Source organism: Mesoplodon bidens (genome assembly GCF_964165515.1).
Source record: "Mesoplodon bidens genome assembly, chromosome: 1".
Classification (NCBI taxonomy): domain Eukaryota; kingdom Metazoa; phylum Chordata; class Mammalia; order Artiodactyla; family Ziphiidae; genus Mesoplodon; species Mesoplodon bidens.
Window position 1 is genome coordinate 87,706,318 of NC_138176.1, and position 17,854 is coordinate 87,724,171.

The 17,854-nt window shown below is 34.5% G+C and overlaps 1 protein-coding gene across 2 annotated transcripts in view; it reads left to right on the forward strand.

Annotated features, from left to right (window-relative positions):
- BLTP1 (bridge-like lipid transfer protein family member 1) overlaps positions 1-17,854 on the forward strand; it is a 216,686-nt gene that overhangs the window by 38,622 nt on the left and 160,210 nt on the right. For both annotated transcript variants that reach the window (XM_081223831.1, XM_081223832.1), the window contains exons 7-14: positions 1,286-1,472; positions 5,012-5,093; positions 5,467-5,660; positions 7,706-7,785; positions 9,630-9,780; positions 14,007-14,163; positions 14,572-14,650; positions 17,671-17,762. In XM_081223831.1, coding sequence (XP_081079957.1) covers positions 1,286-1,472; positions 5,012-5,093; positions 5,467-5,660; positions 7,706-7,785; positions 9,630-9,780; positions 14,007-14,163; positions 14,572-14,650; positions 17,671-17,762 — 1,022 coding nt within the window. The remainder of the gene's footprint in view (positions 1-1,285; positions 1,473-5,011; positions 5,094-5,466; positions 5,661-7,705; positions 7,786-9,629; positions 9,781-14,006; positions 14,164-14,571; positions 14,651-17,670; positions 17,763-17,854) is intronic.

A 17,854-nucleotide genomic window follows, 5' to 3' on the forward strand; every position in this document is an offset into this window, starting at 1 on the left:
AAACTAAAAGTATTACTGTATAAAAATATGAATGTTGTTGATTCATTTTCCTCAGCTTATTTTTGAAATATGAGTGGCAGTGTATTTTTCATTTATTAATTTAAACTAAAATTTACATTTATTTAGGGTGTTTGACATCTCATATGCTGTTTTGCTAATAATTTGAGAAGAAATTAATACTGGTGAAATTTGGTACCTTACTAAACCACAGCTTAAGCTACTAAAATGAAAGTTGGTAATTCTCTTTACCCATTTAAAAAAATTAAATTATTCTAACTGTTCATATCTAATTTTAATTGCCTTTCAATTGAATTTGTTTGACAGGGATAAAAACAGATAAAGGTTGAAAAAGAAGTCTTAAAAAACATGTATCATTTATAACAAAATAAAGCACTGACTGTGGTACCTTTCTTCTGACCCTTTTTGGTTGACATGAGATGCACTGTCTTAGATTATTTCCTCAGTAGAAACAAGTGCCCCATCTATCACTTTATAGATGGATTTATTACTATTGTCACTTATATTTAATATAATTGTCTTTTATTTGAGATTACTATTTGAGTCTACAGTTTATAGAATCTTTGTTTTAGCATTGTGTAGTTTTTATTTTTTATTTTTTTAATTTTTTTTCTGTACACGGGCCTCTCACTGTTGTGGCCTCTCCCTCTGCGGAGCACAGGCTCCGGACGCACAGGCCCAGTGGCCATGGCTCACGGGCCCAGCCGCCCCGCAGCATGTGGGATCTTCCCGGACCGGGGCACGAACCTATGTCCCCTGCATCGGCAGGCGGACTCCCAACCACTGCGCCACCAGGGAAGCCCTAGCATTGTGTAGTTTTTAAAAACAAACTAGTATTTATGAAAAGTCCTGGTTTCTATGATGCACAAGTTCAAATACTAGTGTGATGTTTAAATGCATCATACTTTTAACAATTTATATTTTAGTATACACTTATGGCTATATTGGGGTAAAGTTTTACTCTGTAAATGGCATTGTGCTGTTCTTAGCATACAGTCTTTAAGTTTTGTTGTTATACACCCAGAATGTAGAAATTCAGATTGTTTTTAGAGTGCTAAATTGAAATACTGTAGTAAATCAGCTTTTTTCTTTCTTTTGCCCATGTTTTATTGCTTTTAAAATATTATTCCCTTTTACCATAGACTTCTGTGTTAAAAGAAATTATTTGAGTTACTTTAGCTGTGGAAAAGATTTGACTTAAAACTTTGACTAAAGTTTTTAAAAAGTTGACTAAAAACTTTTTTTTTTTTGTAATTGATGTCTTTAGATCCAAAGGCAGAAACTAGATTATACATCACAGTCAATGACTTTGAATTTCATGTCTATAATCGTTCGGATCTTTATGGACGTCTTCAAGAATTGTTTGGTTTGGAGCCAACAATAATTCTACCCAAGAAAGAAGATGATAAAACACAAGAAAATGGAAGAACAAGAACCCAGTCCAAAATTGAAAGGTTGATTGTCACACTTGAATTTTATTAATCTCCAACATTTAAACATCCGCTTTTATTAGAGTATTAACACTGTTTACCTAAACACAGCCTAATCTTTCTTTATAGATTAACTAAAACTTTTATTCTCACAAATAAGTATATAATTCTTCAAAAATTTCAAATAATACAGAATTATGTAATGTGAAAAAACAGTCCCGGTCTATTCTTCTCACCAGTTCTACTTCCTTCTTTGTTGATAACTACTATCAATTTGTTTTTTATTCTTTTGAATGCACATACATAAGTCTATACATACATATACATAGCTAAGGTGCATATACAATTATATTATTTTATTTTATCTGTTTCTGGGCTCTCCGTTCTGTTTCATTGACCTATTTGTTTTCTTTCACCAGTACCACAGTGTGTTGATTACTGTAGCTTTACATTTAAGTCTTGAAATCAGGTAGTGTCAGTCCTCCAACTTTGCTTTTCTCCTTCAGTGTTGTCTTGGGTATTCTGGGTCTTTTGCCTCTCCATATAAACTTTAGAATCAGTTTGCCAATATCCAGGGATTTCGATAGGGATTGCATTGAATCTATAAATCAAGTTGGGAAGAATCGACATCTTGACAGTATTGAGTCTTCCTGTCAATGAACATGGAATGTTTCTTTAGTTATTTAGTTCTCTTTGATATCTTTCATCAGAGTTTTATAGTTTTCCTCATGTAGATCATGTAGAAAAATTGTTAAATTTATCCCTATTTCATTTTCTGTAGTGCTAATGTACGGTATTATGTTTTTAATTTCAAATTCCACTTGTTCATTGGTGGTATATAGGAAAGTGATTGACTCTTGTATATTACTAACCTTGTATCCTGCAACCTTGCTATAGTCATTAGTTCTAAGAGTATTCCTGATCAGTTCTTTCCGATTTTCAACATAGATGATTGTGTCAGCTGCAAACAAAGAAAGTCTTATTTCTTGCTTCCCAATCTGTATACATTTTATTTCCTTTTTTTGTCTTATTGCAATAGCTAGAACTTCTAGTATGTATTTGGAAAAGAATGGTGAGAGGGGACATCTTGCTTCATACCTGGTCTTAGTGGGAAAGCTTCTAGCTTCTCACTGTTAAGTATCATGTTAACTGTAGGTTTTTGTTGGTTGATATGCTTTATCAAGTTGAGGAAGTTCCCCTATATTCCTAGTTAGTAAAACTAGAGGTTTTAATCATGAATGGGTATTGGACTTTGTCAGATGCTTTGTCTGTATCTGTTGGTATGATCCTTTGATTTTTCACTTTTAGCCTGTTAATTGATTTTTGAATGTTGAACCAGCCTTGTATAGGTAATAGTTTTATTTATTTATTTATTTATTTATTTATTTATCGCATTACGCAGGCCTCTCACTGTTGTGGCCTCTCCCGTTGCGGAGCACAGGCTCCGGACGCGCAGGCTCAGCAGCCATGGCTCACTGGCCTAGCCGCTCCGCGGCATGTGGGATCTTCCCGGACTGGGGCACGAACCTGTGTCCCCTACATTGGCAGGCAGACTCTCAACCACTGCGCCACCAGGGAGGCCCTAGTTTTATTTTTTTAAAAGTAGATGATGAGGATGTTTATTCTCAATTAAATATTTAGTGCATATTATGTCCCAGGCACTGAGCTTGAGGTACTGGGGATACTGAGAATATGACAGCTGTTCTATCTTGAGGGAATTTACAGCCTACTGTGGGAGTTAGAACACTTAGCAGGCAATTTTAGTGCAAGAAATATAACAGGGACATGAATAGAATTCTCGGGCTTCCCTGGTGGCACAGTGGTCGAGAGTCCGCCTGCCAATGCAGGGGACATGGGTTCATGCCCCGGTCCGGGAGGATCCCATGTGCCGTAGAGCAGCTGGGCCCGTGAGCCATTGCCACTGAGCCTGCACATCCGGAGCCTGTGCTGTGCAACGGGAGAGACCACAACAGCAAGAGGCCCGCATACCGCAAAAAACAAAACAAAACAAAACAAAACAAAACAAAGAATAGAATTCTTTGGGCACACATAGAAGGATCCAGGAAGGTAGGAACCTTAAAGGTGAATGAATTAAGCAGAGGAGGAGATGAAAGTTCTTCCATGGAGAAGAAACATCATATGCAATAGAGAAGTTGTTACTGAGGCTGGAGTGGATTACTTGAGGTGGGGATAAATTAGACTAAAATGTTTAGCAGGATCTGGGTTAGAAATGTGGCCTTACCCCAGGTCAGCAGTGTTGTGTTGTGATTGGAGGGAAATAAGACTGGAGGCAGGGAGAGCAGATAGAAGGACATAGTAACAGTTCAGGGAAGAGATGATCATCAACTGGGTTGCTAGCAAGGGGAAGGAAGAGATGGAGATGGATTCTGGATACATTTAAGCAGTTGAATACTTAAGAGAGTCATGAATTAGATGTGGAGAACAAATAAGAAGGATGAGTCAACAGTGAATCCAAATTTCTAATTTAAGCGGTAGTCATGCTTAGTCAGGGAACGTTAGAGAAAGGTTAGGGGGTGGTAGTGAGGTTAGTTTTGAATTTAGTTTTAAGAACTGAAGGCCATCTTACAAATATGGCTCCAGAAGTGTGATTTAGGAGTTATCAGGTTATTGAAGAGATATGCCTTGAGTTTTCATATGAAATCTTTAGTGAATTGCTGTGAATTTTTCATTTCTTAAATTTTGTGTACTTTGTGTATGGCCAATTCCTTTTTTCTTACTCTTGGTCTATCCTTTTCATTATATTGAGAGGAAATTATTTTGGCACAGAGTGGCGGGGGTAGGGAAGGTGAAGGATCAGCTGAACTGTCAGAAGTGCTTAAAACACTTAAAACATCAAAGTAACATATCTTGGTCATTTTTGTTTTAATTATAATTTTTTCTGTCTTATAAAATGATATAATGTAGTGTGATAGGCATAATGACAGATGTAATGACAGCACATCATAATTTATACTTTGTCATTTAAGCTTGTCATTCTGAAAATATACTTTTTTGTTATAGCTTCTTATATAAAAATTGGTACGTGATAGAGTACATTCTAGGAGACATTTTAGGGATATTAGTGTCCCTTAGATGGTCATTGTTTTGTTTACTGAGCAGTCATTAGATATATTTGGAAAGATATAAGTGGTATTAATAATGTGTATTGTGGGACTTCCCTGGTGGCGCAGTGGTTAAGAATCTGCCTGCCAGTGCAGGGGACATGGGTTCAATCCCTGGTCCACGAAGATCCCACATGCCGCAGAGCAGCTAAGCCTGTGCGCCACAACTACTGAGCCTGTGCTCTAGAGCCCACGAGCCACAACTACTGAAGCCTGCATGCCTAGAGCCTGTGCTCCACAACAAGAGAAGCCACTGCAGTGAGAAGCCTGCACACCACAACAAAGAGTAGCCCCTGCTCACCACAACTAGAGAAAGTCCGCGCGCTGCAACGAAGACCCAACACAGCCAATAATAATAATAATAATGTGTACTGTGAGGAAGTCAACAGTATTCTCAGGTACTTAAATTTTTCTCATATATGTCAATTTTTTTTTTCTCAGAGTTAAAGTAAAAACAGAATCTCAAGACCCCACATCTTCATGGAGATCACTTATTCCAGTCATAAAAGTCAATGTGAGCACAGTAAGTAAATTCCACTACAATTAGTGTTTTATGGGTTAATAACAGAACCTTTTATTTTTGCAAATATAATTTTCACTTAAGAAAGTAATTTTGTAGAGGTCTTTGGGTTCCATTCTTAATAAAGTGAAAGAATTATTTCAACACCAATACCATTTTAGCACAAATGTATAGACCTTTAAGGCTATTTATTTATTCACAAGTGCTCAAATTTCTTTAAACACTAGTCTAAATTGATCAGTGGAGCAATTTAAACAGTATATAGTGCTAAAGTGGAATCATTTAGTAGTTGCTTGAAAATGCTTGTTATTAGGTCAACTGAGAAAAAAAATGGCCTAAATTGTATGGCATAATATCTCTTATCTGTTTTTTACAGGGACGCTTGGCCTTTGGAAATCATTACCAACCTCAAACTCTGTGCATCAACTTTGATGATGCTTTCTTAACCTATACTACAAAACCACCTTCCAGTCATCTTGACCAGTTCATGCATATTGTAAAGGGAAAGCTTGAAAATGTTCGAGTCATGCTTGTTCCTAGTCCAAGATATGTTGGTCTTCAAAATGATGAGTAAGAAAGTCATAAAAATAACATATAACTTCTTTATACCTATTGTAGCTTATCATTTAGAATCTTTTGTATCCTTTTAATTTCTTTGCTATAAGTTGGGCAATAATTACATATATTTCTCTATTAAATCAACTGAGAGTATTCCTGCTTTATAAGATAAATGGAGTTTATCCACTGGTAAACTCCTATTTTAAATATTTTTCTATAAGCTATTTTTCTTGTTTTTTAATTGTAATAGTTAATATTTATTGCCATTTAATATATGTCAGGCACTGTTTATAAGCTTATAATTTTTCTATCCTTTTCTCAGTGTATTTGGGAAATTTATTTTGGGCAATTGAGCCCTGATGTTTGTATGTTAGAAAATACACATTACAGGTAGGTTTTTATTTTCAGAAGGGATGGATAAATAGTAAATTCAACAAATTCATTATAGTAGAGTATCATTTGAGTTAATGAAAAGTTGAAAATTGAATCAGAATTACTCTTGGAAAACTGATGAAGTTAAGACAGTTTTGGAATTCAGTTGACATTTAAGTCCCAGTCAGTTTTCCACCTGGCTTTTCAGATTTGCTTTCCTTCAGTGAAGTAGCTCCTTGCGTTTAGGAGACACATTGTTATAATGACGCACACTAGAGTCACCCTCTTTGTGGTGGGATGCTTCCATTCCAGAGGACCGGGGCCCCCAGGTAACAGACACATGGCTCGCATCTGACTCCCAGGCCACATGCTCATGAGTGGGGTGAGGGCTCTTGTAATCTTTGTTATTCTCAATCACTATTCTTTTTTGTGAAGGAGTCTGTGGTTAAATTTGTGTAATTTAAGTATTCATGTGATGAGTTTCCACTGTCTCAGCTTTTGTCTTGTGTGTAGGCAATATAAAGTTTGAGTTTATGAGAAACATGATTGTTTCTTTTTAGTTCCAACTTTTGGCTAGCTTGCTATTAGATTTTCTAGGGATTGGCTAGAATGACCCAGTCATTTTCCCAGCTTGAGTACCGGGGAGGCTCTGGGTCTACCTGGTTTCACACTCTTCAGGATCACTGAATTGCTTAGCATCTTGGAATATAAGCTACGCACACAATTCTATATTTATGGGTGCAAGTTGTAATACTGAAAAAAATAAATCTGGGTTTTTGTGAAAATTACTACAGAGTAAAATGAAAAAGTGTCCTGCTATTTGTATAAAAAGATTTAAAATTGTATTTTTCACTCTTCAGAAGTAAGCATGGAGATTAAATAATGAGATTAAACCCTAACCTTTGTGATTTAATACATATTTAGAAGAAGATTGTTGAATTTGTATGTGTTATATTATCTGATGATTGAGAGGTTAATTTTGATATGGAAGGAAGATATTGTGGTGTATGATAAGGACAAAAGTTGTTAAATCAAAGCAAGTAAAGAGGGGAAGTTAATTGATGGTACAGAAACATTCATTCCAGAATTTGAGTTCAAGATGTTTGCTTTAAGTTTATTTCAAGTTGTTCAATTAAATATTCTTGGAAATAGGTAATATAAAGTTGTTAAAAATGACAACACTTTTTAAATTTAATGTTTCTGAAAGGTTTTGCTTTATTTTACAATATATAAGATGATATTTTTAATCAGTTATATAGTGTTATTAATATAAAATGGTTGAATTTGAAGTCTAATTTTAAATTTATTGTTGCAAATGCAGAATATGATTATTATATTCCAATGAACATTGTTCTTCCATTGTATTTAATTAAACTTTGTTTTAAATGGATTTCTCTCATTCAAAACTTAAAATGAAAAATGCAAAACAAATTTTTTGTCTTTCTTTAACTGATTTTGCTGGTCAAAAATTTTTCAGTGCCAACTTTTTATATAGTCTAATATAGAAAACAATTATGGAACAATTTATTATGTATGTGAAAGATGTTTTCCCTTTTCAAGTTTCTACACTTGATTGCTTTTAAGTTTTCTTTTTTGTTTTCACCCATTACCATCGTTAATTAGAATGCTGAACATTTTATATTCTGGAGGTGTACTTAGTTTGCCTTCCACCTTCCTTTGTATAGACCACCAAGATTAATGGGAGAAGGTTTTGTGGTGATGCAGTCGAATGATGTTGACATCTACTATTACATGGATGAGCCAGGTATTATTTTTTGAAAATATGTTTCATAGCTACAATTCTGTTTCTTCTATGAAATGCTGATATCTAATAATACTTTAAGTATCCTTGCTTAGGATATAAATAAGCATTAATAACGGTAAATGTGGATGTGAGAATGCCTACCTAAAAAATATCTGTGTCATTTGTCAAAAGTTGAATATCTTTAGTATTTCAGATCAAAAGAGAACAATATAGTAATCTTTCCTTCAAATTCCATTTTTGCAAGTATACTTCAAAAATTGTGAATACAAATGACCATGAGTGAAAACCATTAGAGAATATGATGATAGTTAAGGTAGTTCTTGCTGGCTTAGGGGAAAAAAAATCACAGTAAGTTGGATTTGAGGCCTAAAGTTTAAGGATTGAAGTCCAGCTAGTTACAGTGTTTCACAGGTGGCCTCAGTTTTATAAATAAGCTAAATATTGGATTTTTAGTCATTTTTTTCCTAATTCTTGTTTTTCATACCTTTCAGGAGGTTTATGAGGTCAAAGTATGTTCAAAATTAGGATGTTATTTGCCTTTTTTTTTTTTTTTTTACCATGTTGTATTGATTGTGTAAAAGTTACAGGGGGCAAAACTTCTGGTGCTTTAGCATGAATCAAGGCAGTGATTCCAAACTATACTAGTAATCCCTGTCTTTTTCACTGCCATGCAGTCACAATAAAACAAATGCCAGTGCACTTTACAGGGTCTTTGATTAAGCAGTAAAAATTACTTTTATCAAATCTTGACCCTTCAGTAAACTTTTTAATACTCATTTAATAAAATGATAAGAACACATAATACACTTCTGCCCCATACCAAAGTACACTGTTGTTTTGGGGAAAAGCACTCTGTGATTGAGTTCCAAGCTGAACTGTTTGCTCTTTTCATGGAATACCAGTTGTGCTTGAAAGAGCAACTAGGGACAAACTATGGTTTTGAGCTTTCATGTGAAAGTTAGAATTTTGGAAAATTTGGGTCTGCCACTGTGAGTTTGATGACTTTTCTGATGAGACTACCAGTGTTATTAACAATATGACTTTTTAAATGTTTAATAATGAAATTTGTCTATTTGGGAAAAATATGCATGTCTCAGTGAACCAATATTTTCCAAATGACCAATTCATGATGTCCGTAAAAGATTTATTCAGAGTGCAACAGGGATCAGTAAATTTTAACGTGTCAGAGTATGAGAAGTTCAGTGATATGGTTTCAGATTCCACATTGCAAGTAATCTTTAAGAAATTACCACTTGTTGAATTTTGGTCTAGTGTCAAAGAATATCCAGAATTATCTGAAAAAGCTATTAAAATACTCCTCCCTTTTCTGTCTACCTATTTGTATGAGGCTAGGTTTTCTTCAATAGATTAAGTGCCGAAACAGCTGTGAGAATTCACTTGTTTTCTATTAAGCTGTATATTTAAGAAATTTGCCAAAATAAAAACGATGCCAACACTTCTCAATAAATTAATTTGTTTTAGAAAATATGCTTATTTTGATTAAAAAATATTTTCATTCAAAATGAAATAAAATTTTATTTGTTTTCATTAAAATGTAGTTATTTTTCACATCATATTTTCATTAAATCTTATTAGACATTTTGTTATGTCAACATGTAATGAGTTTATTTTAAAAATAAAATTTAAAAATATTGCTCAATTCAAATTTTGAATACAGTAAATTTTGATAGATACAATACAAAAAAAAAATCCCACTTTGGGGTCCTCAATATAGAGTGTAAAGTGTTCTGGAGATCAAAAAATTTTTAGAAATGTTGATCTAAGGAAGCCTTTTAATGGTTATTTTAAGTAACTATCTTCATATTGTATATTCTGCAATATAGGACTTGTTCCAGAAGAAACAGAAGAAACTATTGAAGGAGAAATGAGCAGTGAGGATTGCAAATTACAAGATTTGCCTCCCTGTTGGGGACTGGATATAGTTTGTGGTAAAGGAACAGATTTCAACTATGGGCCATGGGCTGATAGGCAGAGGTACTTGATTAAATTATATTTCTAAGTCAAACATATTGGGATAATACTATAATTTTTATTAAAGGCTAGCTTAGTATCGATATTTTTATAAGCTATTTTATTATGGCAGGGTAAGGTATCACTAAACATTTTAATCCAAATAATTTGTAGAGAAATTGGCACAAGCAAGTTTGCTCTAAAGGAGGAGCTAATTCATTAGAAAAATGGTGAATGAGCAGAATATTTATTGATTCCTTGGTTTTTTCTTTTGTATTTAATCACCGAATATGCCAGGGATTGTTGGGACTATGGAGATTTCAGAGCTAAAAGACATACATAGTTCAGTTTCGGAAAAAAGAAACAAAAGAGTTTTATTAAGTGCTGTATTAGAGGTATGTAAAAAGTCTTGATGAAGAATTTAGAGAGGTACTGTATTAGTTTGCTGAGGCTGCCACAACAAAGTACCGCAGACTGTGTGGCTTAAACAGCAGAAATTTCTCACCATTCTGGAGGTTAGAATTCTGAGATCAAGGTGTTGGCAGGATTGGTTCCTTCTGAGGGCCCTGAGGGAAGGCTGTGTTCAAAGCCTCACTCCTTGGCTTGTAGATGGCCATCTTCTCCTTGTATCTTCACATGGTCTTCTCTCTTGTGTGTTTTTTAGGTCTCTGTGTCCAAATTTCCTCTTCTTGCAAGAATACCAGTCATATTGGATTAGGCCCACCCTATTGACCTCATTTTAACTTAATTACTTCTCTAAAGACCCTGTCTCTAACTATGGCCAAATTATGAGGTACTGAAGATTAGGACATATGAATTTTAGGGGGACACAATTTAGCCCACAACAGGTTCATAACTCATATTGAAGAGGAGAGAACTGGGGAATGCTTTTTGGTTGAGGTAATATGTGAGTTGAGTTTTGAAACGTAAGTAAGAATTAGCCAGGGAAGGAAGGGAAGGATAAGTAATCAAGGCAAGGGAGGAGTTCTGCAAATGCATGATGACAGTAGAGAATTGTCTTAATAAGTTCTATAGGTTGTTAAAGAGATTTGTAGGTAGTTAAGAAATATATAGATTTTATACTGGAGGTAATAGGGAGTGCCTGAAAGGTAAAAAAGGGTTTTTTATTTCTTAGTTATTCTATTGATTTTGAAGTTAATTTTCTATTTTTAATATATTATGAACATCTACCTACTTATTGAAGAATTTTAAACAAAGGAGGGGACATGTACTACTATTTATGAGGGAACATCTAAATTTTTATGTAAATATACATTGTTTAAAGCTAGTTTAGTCTTTCATAAACTAGCTTGAATGGAGAAATACAAGCTTAATCAGTCACTGAGGCAGATATTACTGGGCCACTGATGGACTACTAAGAGCACTGATACTGACTTGATACACTGACTCTTTTTATACTTAATTGGTTTTTTTTTAATTTTATGTTTTTACACAGCAGGTTCTTATTAGTTATCTATTTTATACATATTAGGGCATATATGTCAATCCCAGTCTCCCAATTCATCCCAGCACCACAAACCACCGCCGCCGCTTTCCCCCCTTGGTGTCCATACGTTTGTTCTCTACATCTGTGTCTCTATTTCTGCCTTGCAAACTAAATTGTTTTAAAAAGTGCTTTCTAAGCCTGGGCGCGGCAATGAAGACCCAACGCAGCCAAGAAACAAAAAAAAAGTGCTTTCTACCTAGCATTGTTAGAAGAGTTATATGCTTTGTCAGGTACTACATTCTGTTAACCTTGGTATCTCTAGCATATAGAAATACCTGCTCCATTAAGTAGCTACTTAAATAACAGTTGTTTGATAAATATATAAGTAAGTGTGTTATTATTTGAATACTTGGAGTATGCCAATACAGTACTTCATTAAGTTCTGGGTTAGATTATTAGACCCGAAGGTAAACATAGCTTAAAATTTCAGGTTAGAAAACAAATATTTTTCAAATTACTGGATTAAAATTTTCCTTTTATAATAAAATTTTTCATACATTAAACCATGCTATATTTACTGTGTAATAGTTGAAAATGAGGGGTTTTACATTCCCTTAAGTAACAATTACACTTGCTATATTTGAAAGGAAAAAATTAAAGCAGTGCTTTAACACAGACACAGAATATTCTTGCATTTTAGTATTTGAATAAAGTGTGATTCTTCTTAAACTATATTTAATTGTATTGCATTAAGAGAAGTATTAGGCTATATTTACATGAAAATCCTAGCTAAAATTCTTTTAATATATAGTCATATTCACTCTTTGGGTGATCTTTGTATAATACAGAGAAATGATACTGAAGATAACATGAAAGAAAAATTTGCTTTACCAACTCCCTTCAGTAGGTCCTGCCACTGCTAGGAGAGAACAGCAATACATTCTTTAACATGGACTTAACAAAACCATTCAGATTTATTAAAAAGAAAGAAGAAAGAAATTTATCACATGGGTTTAGTTTCCTTTTGTGAGTAATAATAGTATTTATCTCCTCCCTTTTATATGCAAATTGTGCATTTCCTCTCTTGTAGCCATTTCCTTTTCTTTTTCCCCATACTGAGTTTCTAAACAAATATGAACTGTTATCAGAAATATTAATTAGGTTATTTTTTTTAGTATCTACCTATTAGTGTAAGAAATATAGAAAGAAATCTCAACTGTTTTATTATTGGATAGTTCACTCAGCATTGTGAGTTTTTGATCTCTGATGTAGCATGACCTTATTTAGCTTATAGATTTTAATGTCAGTTCTATTACCTTTACATGATTTTCTTTTTTTTTTTAACATCTTTATTGGAGTATAATTGCTTTACAGTGGTGTGTTAGTTTCTGTTGTACAACAAAGTGAATCAGCTATACGTATACATATATCCCCATATCCCCTCCCTCTTGTGTCTGAATCTTTAAGACACTCATCTTTTCTTTTTAAGAGTTTTCATGACAGAGTTGAAATATAAACTTTATAAATTCGTACTTACTCCTTAATGATAACTATAATAATGCAAATATTCCTGATATTGTCTGGCGTTTTATTGCTTTCACTTAAGTGCTTTCATTTATATTTTCACACTTGATCTTCATAACAGTGAGAGACACAAGGACAGGTGTGGTGATCTGATCTGATTATACCTGTGAGAAAATGAAGACACAGAAGTTCAGTGATTTGGGCAATATAGTAAAGCTATAACATCTAGAGCCAAGATTCAGACCAACCCTTCAAGTCCACTGCTCTTTTCATTATATCCTGCTACCCATTTTATAGTCCATGATCACCTAATGATCAGATGGATTCTTTGTCTTGAAAGCTTAGTTTTATATATTTGTGTCTTAGCCAAAACATTTACAGACTTAATTTTCTTTTCATGTCTATAATGGATCAGTTTGCAAATTTTGTTCTGTTGATCTGATTTTTCCCAGTCAGTTTATTCCAAGCAGCATTTCCTGTTACTGATGACTCCTTCCTCAGCTCTTCCTATTTAAAAGTCAGAAACTGATACTTTTTCTGAATGTATGAGTAACATGCTAATTTTTAATTTTATAGAAGACTATGAATTGAACGTTTCTTGGTTTCTTTCCTGTTTGTCAAATGATATGGGGAGGCAAATACATTAGAGCCCTAGCCTCCAAACACTTGCTTCGTTTTAGAAATCTATTGCTCTTTAGAGTCTTATTCTTATAACATTGATTAATAGTGATTATGAAAATAATAGAAATACACTTTCTCCATGTGCCCTGTACTGCCAAGTCTTTTTCTTATATGTTGTCATTTAATTCTTGGATCTATTCTCTGAGACTGGTTATGATAATTCTCTTTTACAGGTGAGGAAGCAGGTGAGTGTCCTCAGAAAGGTTAAGTAGTAATTGTCCAGAGAGGAATGATTCTAATTAAACCATCCCCCTTCAGCTTTTCTTTGCCATTTGCACAATTGATATACCTGTAGAAAGTCTTTAATTTTTCACAGTATGTTTGAATAGTGCAAATTTGGTCTTACCTTTGTCTTATTTGATAGTAGTATATTAAGTGCTCAAAGCTCATTGATCTCTGGAAGTATAAAACAGTCTTTCATTTTACTGAAAGGAAATTATGGTAGGTGTTATTTTGTGACTTATAATTTTTTTTTCAATTTTATGTCTAATTGTTAAGATAGCAGTGGTAATAGAAAGTTATAATACTGATTTTGTCTCTTATCAGAGGTAATTTTATTTGAATAACTTGTCATTATTCTTTCTTCCTACTTATTTAGAGATTGTTTATGGAAGTTCTTCTTCCCTCCTGATTATCAAGTTCTGAAAGTCTCTGAAATTGCACAGCCCGGGAGACCAAGACAGATCCTTGCTTTTGAACTACGAATGAATATTATTGCAGATGCTACAATTGACTTGCTGTTTACCAAAAATAGGGTAATTATTGAAATAATATAGTAGAAAATTATGTGTAAAATTTGAACATTATTTTCCAGAGTATCTTTCTGGCAACTAGTCCTATACTCAGATTCATTTCTATGAGCTTCCCTGACCCCCACCCCCAATAATTGTATGTATGTTACTTTCATTAAGTGCCAAATAGTAGAAAGAAGTTAATTAATAATAATAGACCTTTATACTATAGTCTGATTCATTTTCTCCTTTAAATCTGGCCAAACTGTTTTAGTATATTTTTGGTATAAATTTGAACTTTTGCTCTTAGGAACTTTTAATACCTATTTAATATTATTGATGATTAAATTTTATCTTTGATAATAACTGAAAAGTAAAGATGGGAGTGTAATTATAATAAATGCCTCATGAATTATTTTTTGCTTTTGGTAGGAAACAAATGCTGTACATGTAAATGTAGGAGCTGGCTCGTATTTAGAAATTAATATTCCAATGACAGTCGAGGAAAATGGTAAGCTACAATGACTGTTTTTCTGTTTTAAGTGATTAGTAGGGGAATAATTAATATATAAATAATCATTAATCCAGTTAGACTAGAATTAATGGGGTTTTCTTTTTCAGCTTTTTATTCTATTTTGATGTGTCTGTAGTTAGTAAATACTATATTATTCACGCACTTGGAGAGAAGGGAAAAGTGTTTTAATCAAGCCTAGGTCTTATTATTCTGTGCTTTCATTATACCTTACACTTCTTTTGTAAGTTTGTGTGTAATTTGCTTAGTGTATGTTTTTCCTGTTAGTCTGTTGCTCTGTGAAGGCTGGTACTACGTATTTCTTTTCACTGGTGTATACCTGTGCCAAACCCAGGACCTGGCACGTGGTCCATGGGCAGAAATAGATTGAATGACTAAAAGGCTTTGTTTTAGGTTGTATTGTTAGTAGATTTTTGTCAGGAAGTAACCTGGGTACTTTGAATAGCATAACTTTAAGAAAGCAGAATATTTCATATTTAAAATATTAAGTCATGCCCTGATTAGCTGTAGTTTTATCTGAGCTAAGATAATCTAAGTTCATTATGAATTTGAAATTTGGGCTCTGATACAGGTTAATCAGTAACATGATTAAATACTTTATTGTTAAATTTATCAAAATATTATATAGTCTCCCTCATTTCTCCTTGTTCTTCCCATCCTCTTATTACATTTGTAACTGAGACCAGTTGAAGTGAAGTTCTGCTTTATTTCTTCACTTTCTTGAGAGTATGGAGAGTAGCAACTCACCAATGTTTTTAAATTACTGAATAGCAATGTTACTATTGCTAAATATAATTAGAATAAGGTTTATGTAATTCTTGGCTCTCTTTTCTTGTTTCTGTCACTCATTTTGTTGCTACAATAAGAAGAAAACAGGCAAAGGTGTTGACTAGATTTATTAGCTTGCATAAAAAGGTATCAGTTGAGTCTGCCTGCTTAGATAATTAATTGAAAAAGTGACTGAGAATGAGATAGTATATATTTTCCCTGTAACTTTAGGGCTATTACACTGAAGAACTAAAACCTTATCTTAGTTACTTTTAAAAGAATAACCTAAGTCTTGAAGCAGATGCTTGAGATTATCTAGGATTTAGAGTAGTCAGTTGGAAAGAAGCATCTTTCAGGATAGCCTTAATTACTGATATATAGGACCTGTAATTCTGTAGGGGAAGAGGCTGTTGAGGGTTGCACAGAATTGAGAATGGTTCAGTTAAGGGAGTGCTTCTGCCTTTTTAAAATTTATTTATTTATTTATCTTTGGCTGCATTGGGCCTTCATTGCTGCGCACGGGCTTTCTCTAGTTGCGGCGAGTGGGGGCTTCTCGTTGCGGAGCACGGGCTCTAGGCACGTGGGCTTCAGTAGTTGTAGCACAGAGGCTCAGCATTTGTGGCTCGCGGGCTCTAGAGCACAGGCTCAGCATTTGTGGTGCACGAGCTTAGTTGCTCCGCAGTATGTGGGATCTTCCCAGACCAGGGCTTGAACCCGTGTCCCCTGCATTGGCAGGCGATTCTTAACCACTGCGCCACCAGGGAAGTCCCTCTGCCTTTTTAAACTGATGATGCATATAGGAAATAATATTTGTACAGATTTTTTGGGGGTACATTTATTGGTGCACTGGGGTAGACCATCTGAGGACTGAGGCATCAATATCTTGAGCATATACCTATTATGAATTCATGGGAAGTGCCACAGCACACTGACTGTTGAACTGAATGAGTTAAGTGTCTAAGGAAAACCCAGTCAAGTTCTTGGTAAAGGTTAGGTGGCTTTTAAGATGACTGTCTTCAAAGGGAAAAATAGACTTAGTTCTTAGACAATAGCAAAATATAATTCAAAAACATTTAAAAACTGGTCCCAGAGATTCAGGTGTTTGGGGAAAAAAAAATGCCCAGAGCAGGATGCATGTTGAATTAGCCATATAAGAATGTTCATAGTGTTAGTGTTCATAGGAGGGCAGTCCATCAAGAAAAGAAGTGAAATACTCTGAACCTTTCTGCTTTTATTCAGAGTGGGGCTGTGTTGTTTGGTAACTGTCACTATGTAAGGAATAGGTTTTTTTTTGTTTAGCAACTATCATTACACATTTTTTTAATAATTTGTGCAATCTCCTGACTTCTCTCCTACCTATCCTTGCCCTGATGGGTGGATTTTGAACAAGGGTATGATATATTAGATCCATCCTATTCCTTTTTTTTTTTTTTTTTTGCGGTACGCGGGCCTCTCACTGTTTTGGCCCCTCCCACTGCGGAGCACAGGCTCCTTACGCGCAGGCTCAGCGGCCGTGGCTCACGGGCCCGGCCGCTCCGTGGCATGTGGGATCATCCTGGACCGGGGCACGAACCTGTGTCCCCTGCATCGGCAGGCGGACTCTCAACCACTGCGCCACCAGGGAAGCCCCCCCCCCTTTTTTTATACTGTCTTTTCTACAGACAGATTTTAGACTCTTCGAAGTCATTTAGTGAAAGGATCTGTCCTGGGTGGTGGAGTAGATTTGGATTTCTGGCATTGCCTATCTGTAGCTATGACTAACTCAAGATTTTCTTATTGGGATATTCAAAGCTATGTTTTCAATACCTCTATAATAAAGCTGGTGTTTTAATTTCCCCCCCAAAAAAGAAAAAAAAGCAACTGTCATTACTTAAGGGGTAGTTGAAAATATGTACCCTTGAATCAGTGAAAAAAAAGACATGGGAGCAGGCTTAAATATTTGCACACTATCATTTGGAAAATAGACTTGTAGTTTTGCACTGGAAAGCAGAGTCAGGATAGACCTTATATGAAGATGGAACTCTTTTCCATCAGAGCTGTCCGAAATGAGAAAGGTTACCTATTAGATAGTATACTCCACATTATTGGGGGTGTGTTTAAATAGTGACTGATTACTGTTTTTCAGGAATTCCTTCTTTGGGTGGTGGGGGAATTTGTTTCCAGTCCAAAATTTTTAATTATATGTATATATTTCTTTAGGTTCCTAATTTTTATGTTTTCACTTATTTTAGGTTACACCCCTGCAATTAAAGGACAACTCTTACATGTTGATGCCACTACCAGCATGCAATACCGGACTCTTTTAGAAGCAGAAATGTTAGCAGTAAGTCTAGAGTATATGATGATATGCCTACGTCCATAAAATACAAATTTGGTTTTAATTTTTTAATATAAAATTTTAATGGCCAGGAGGTC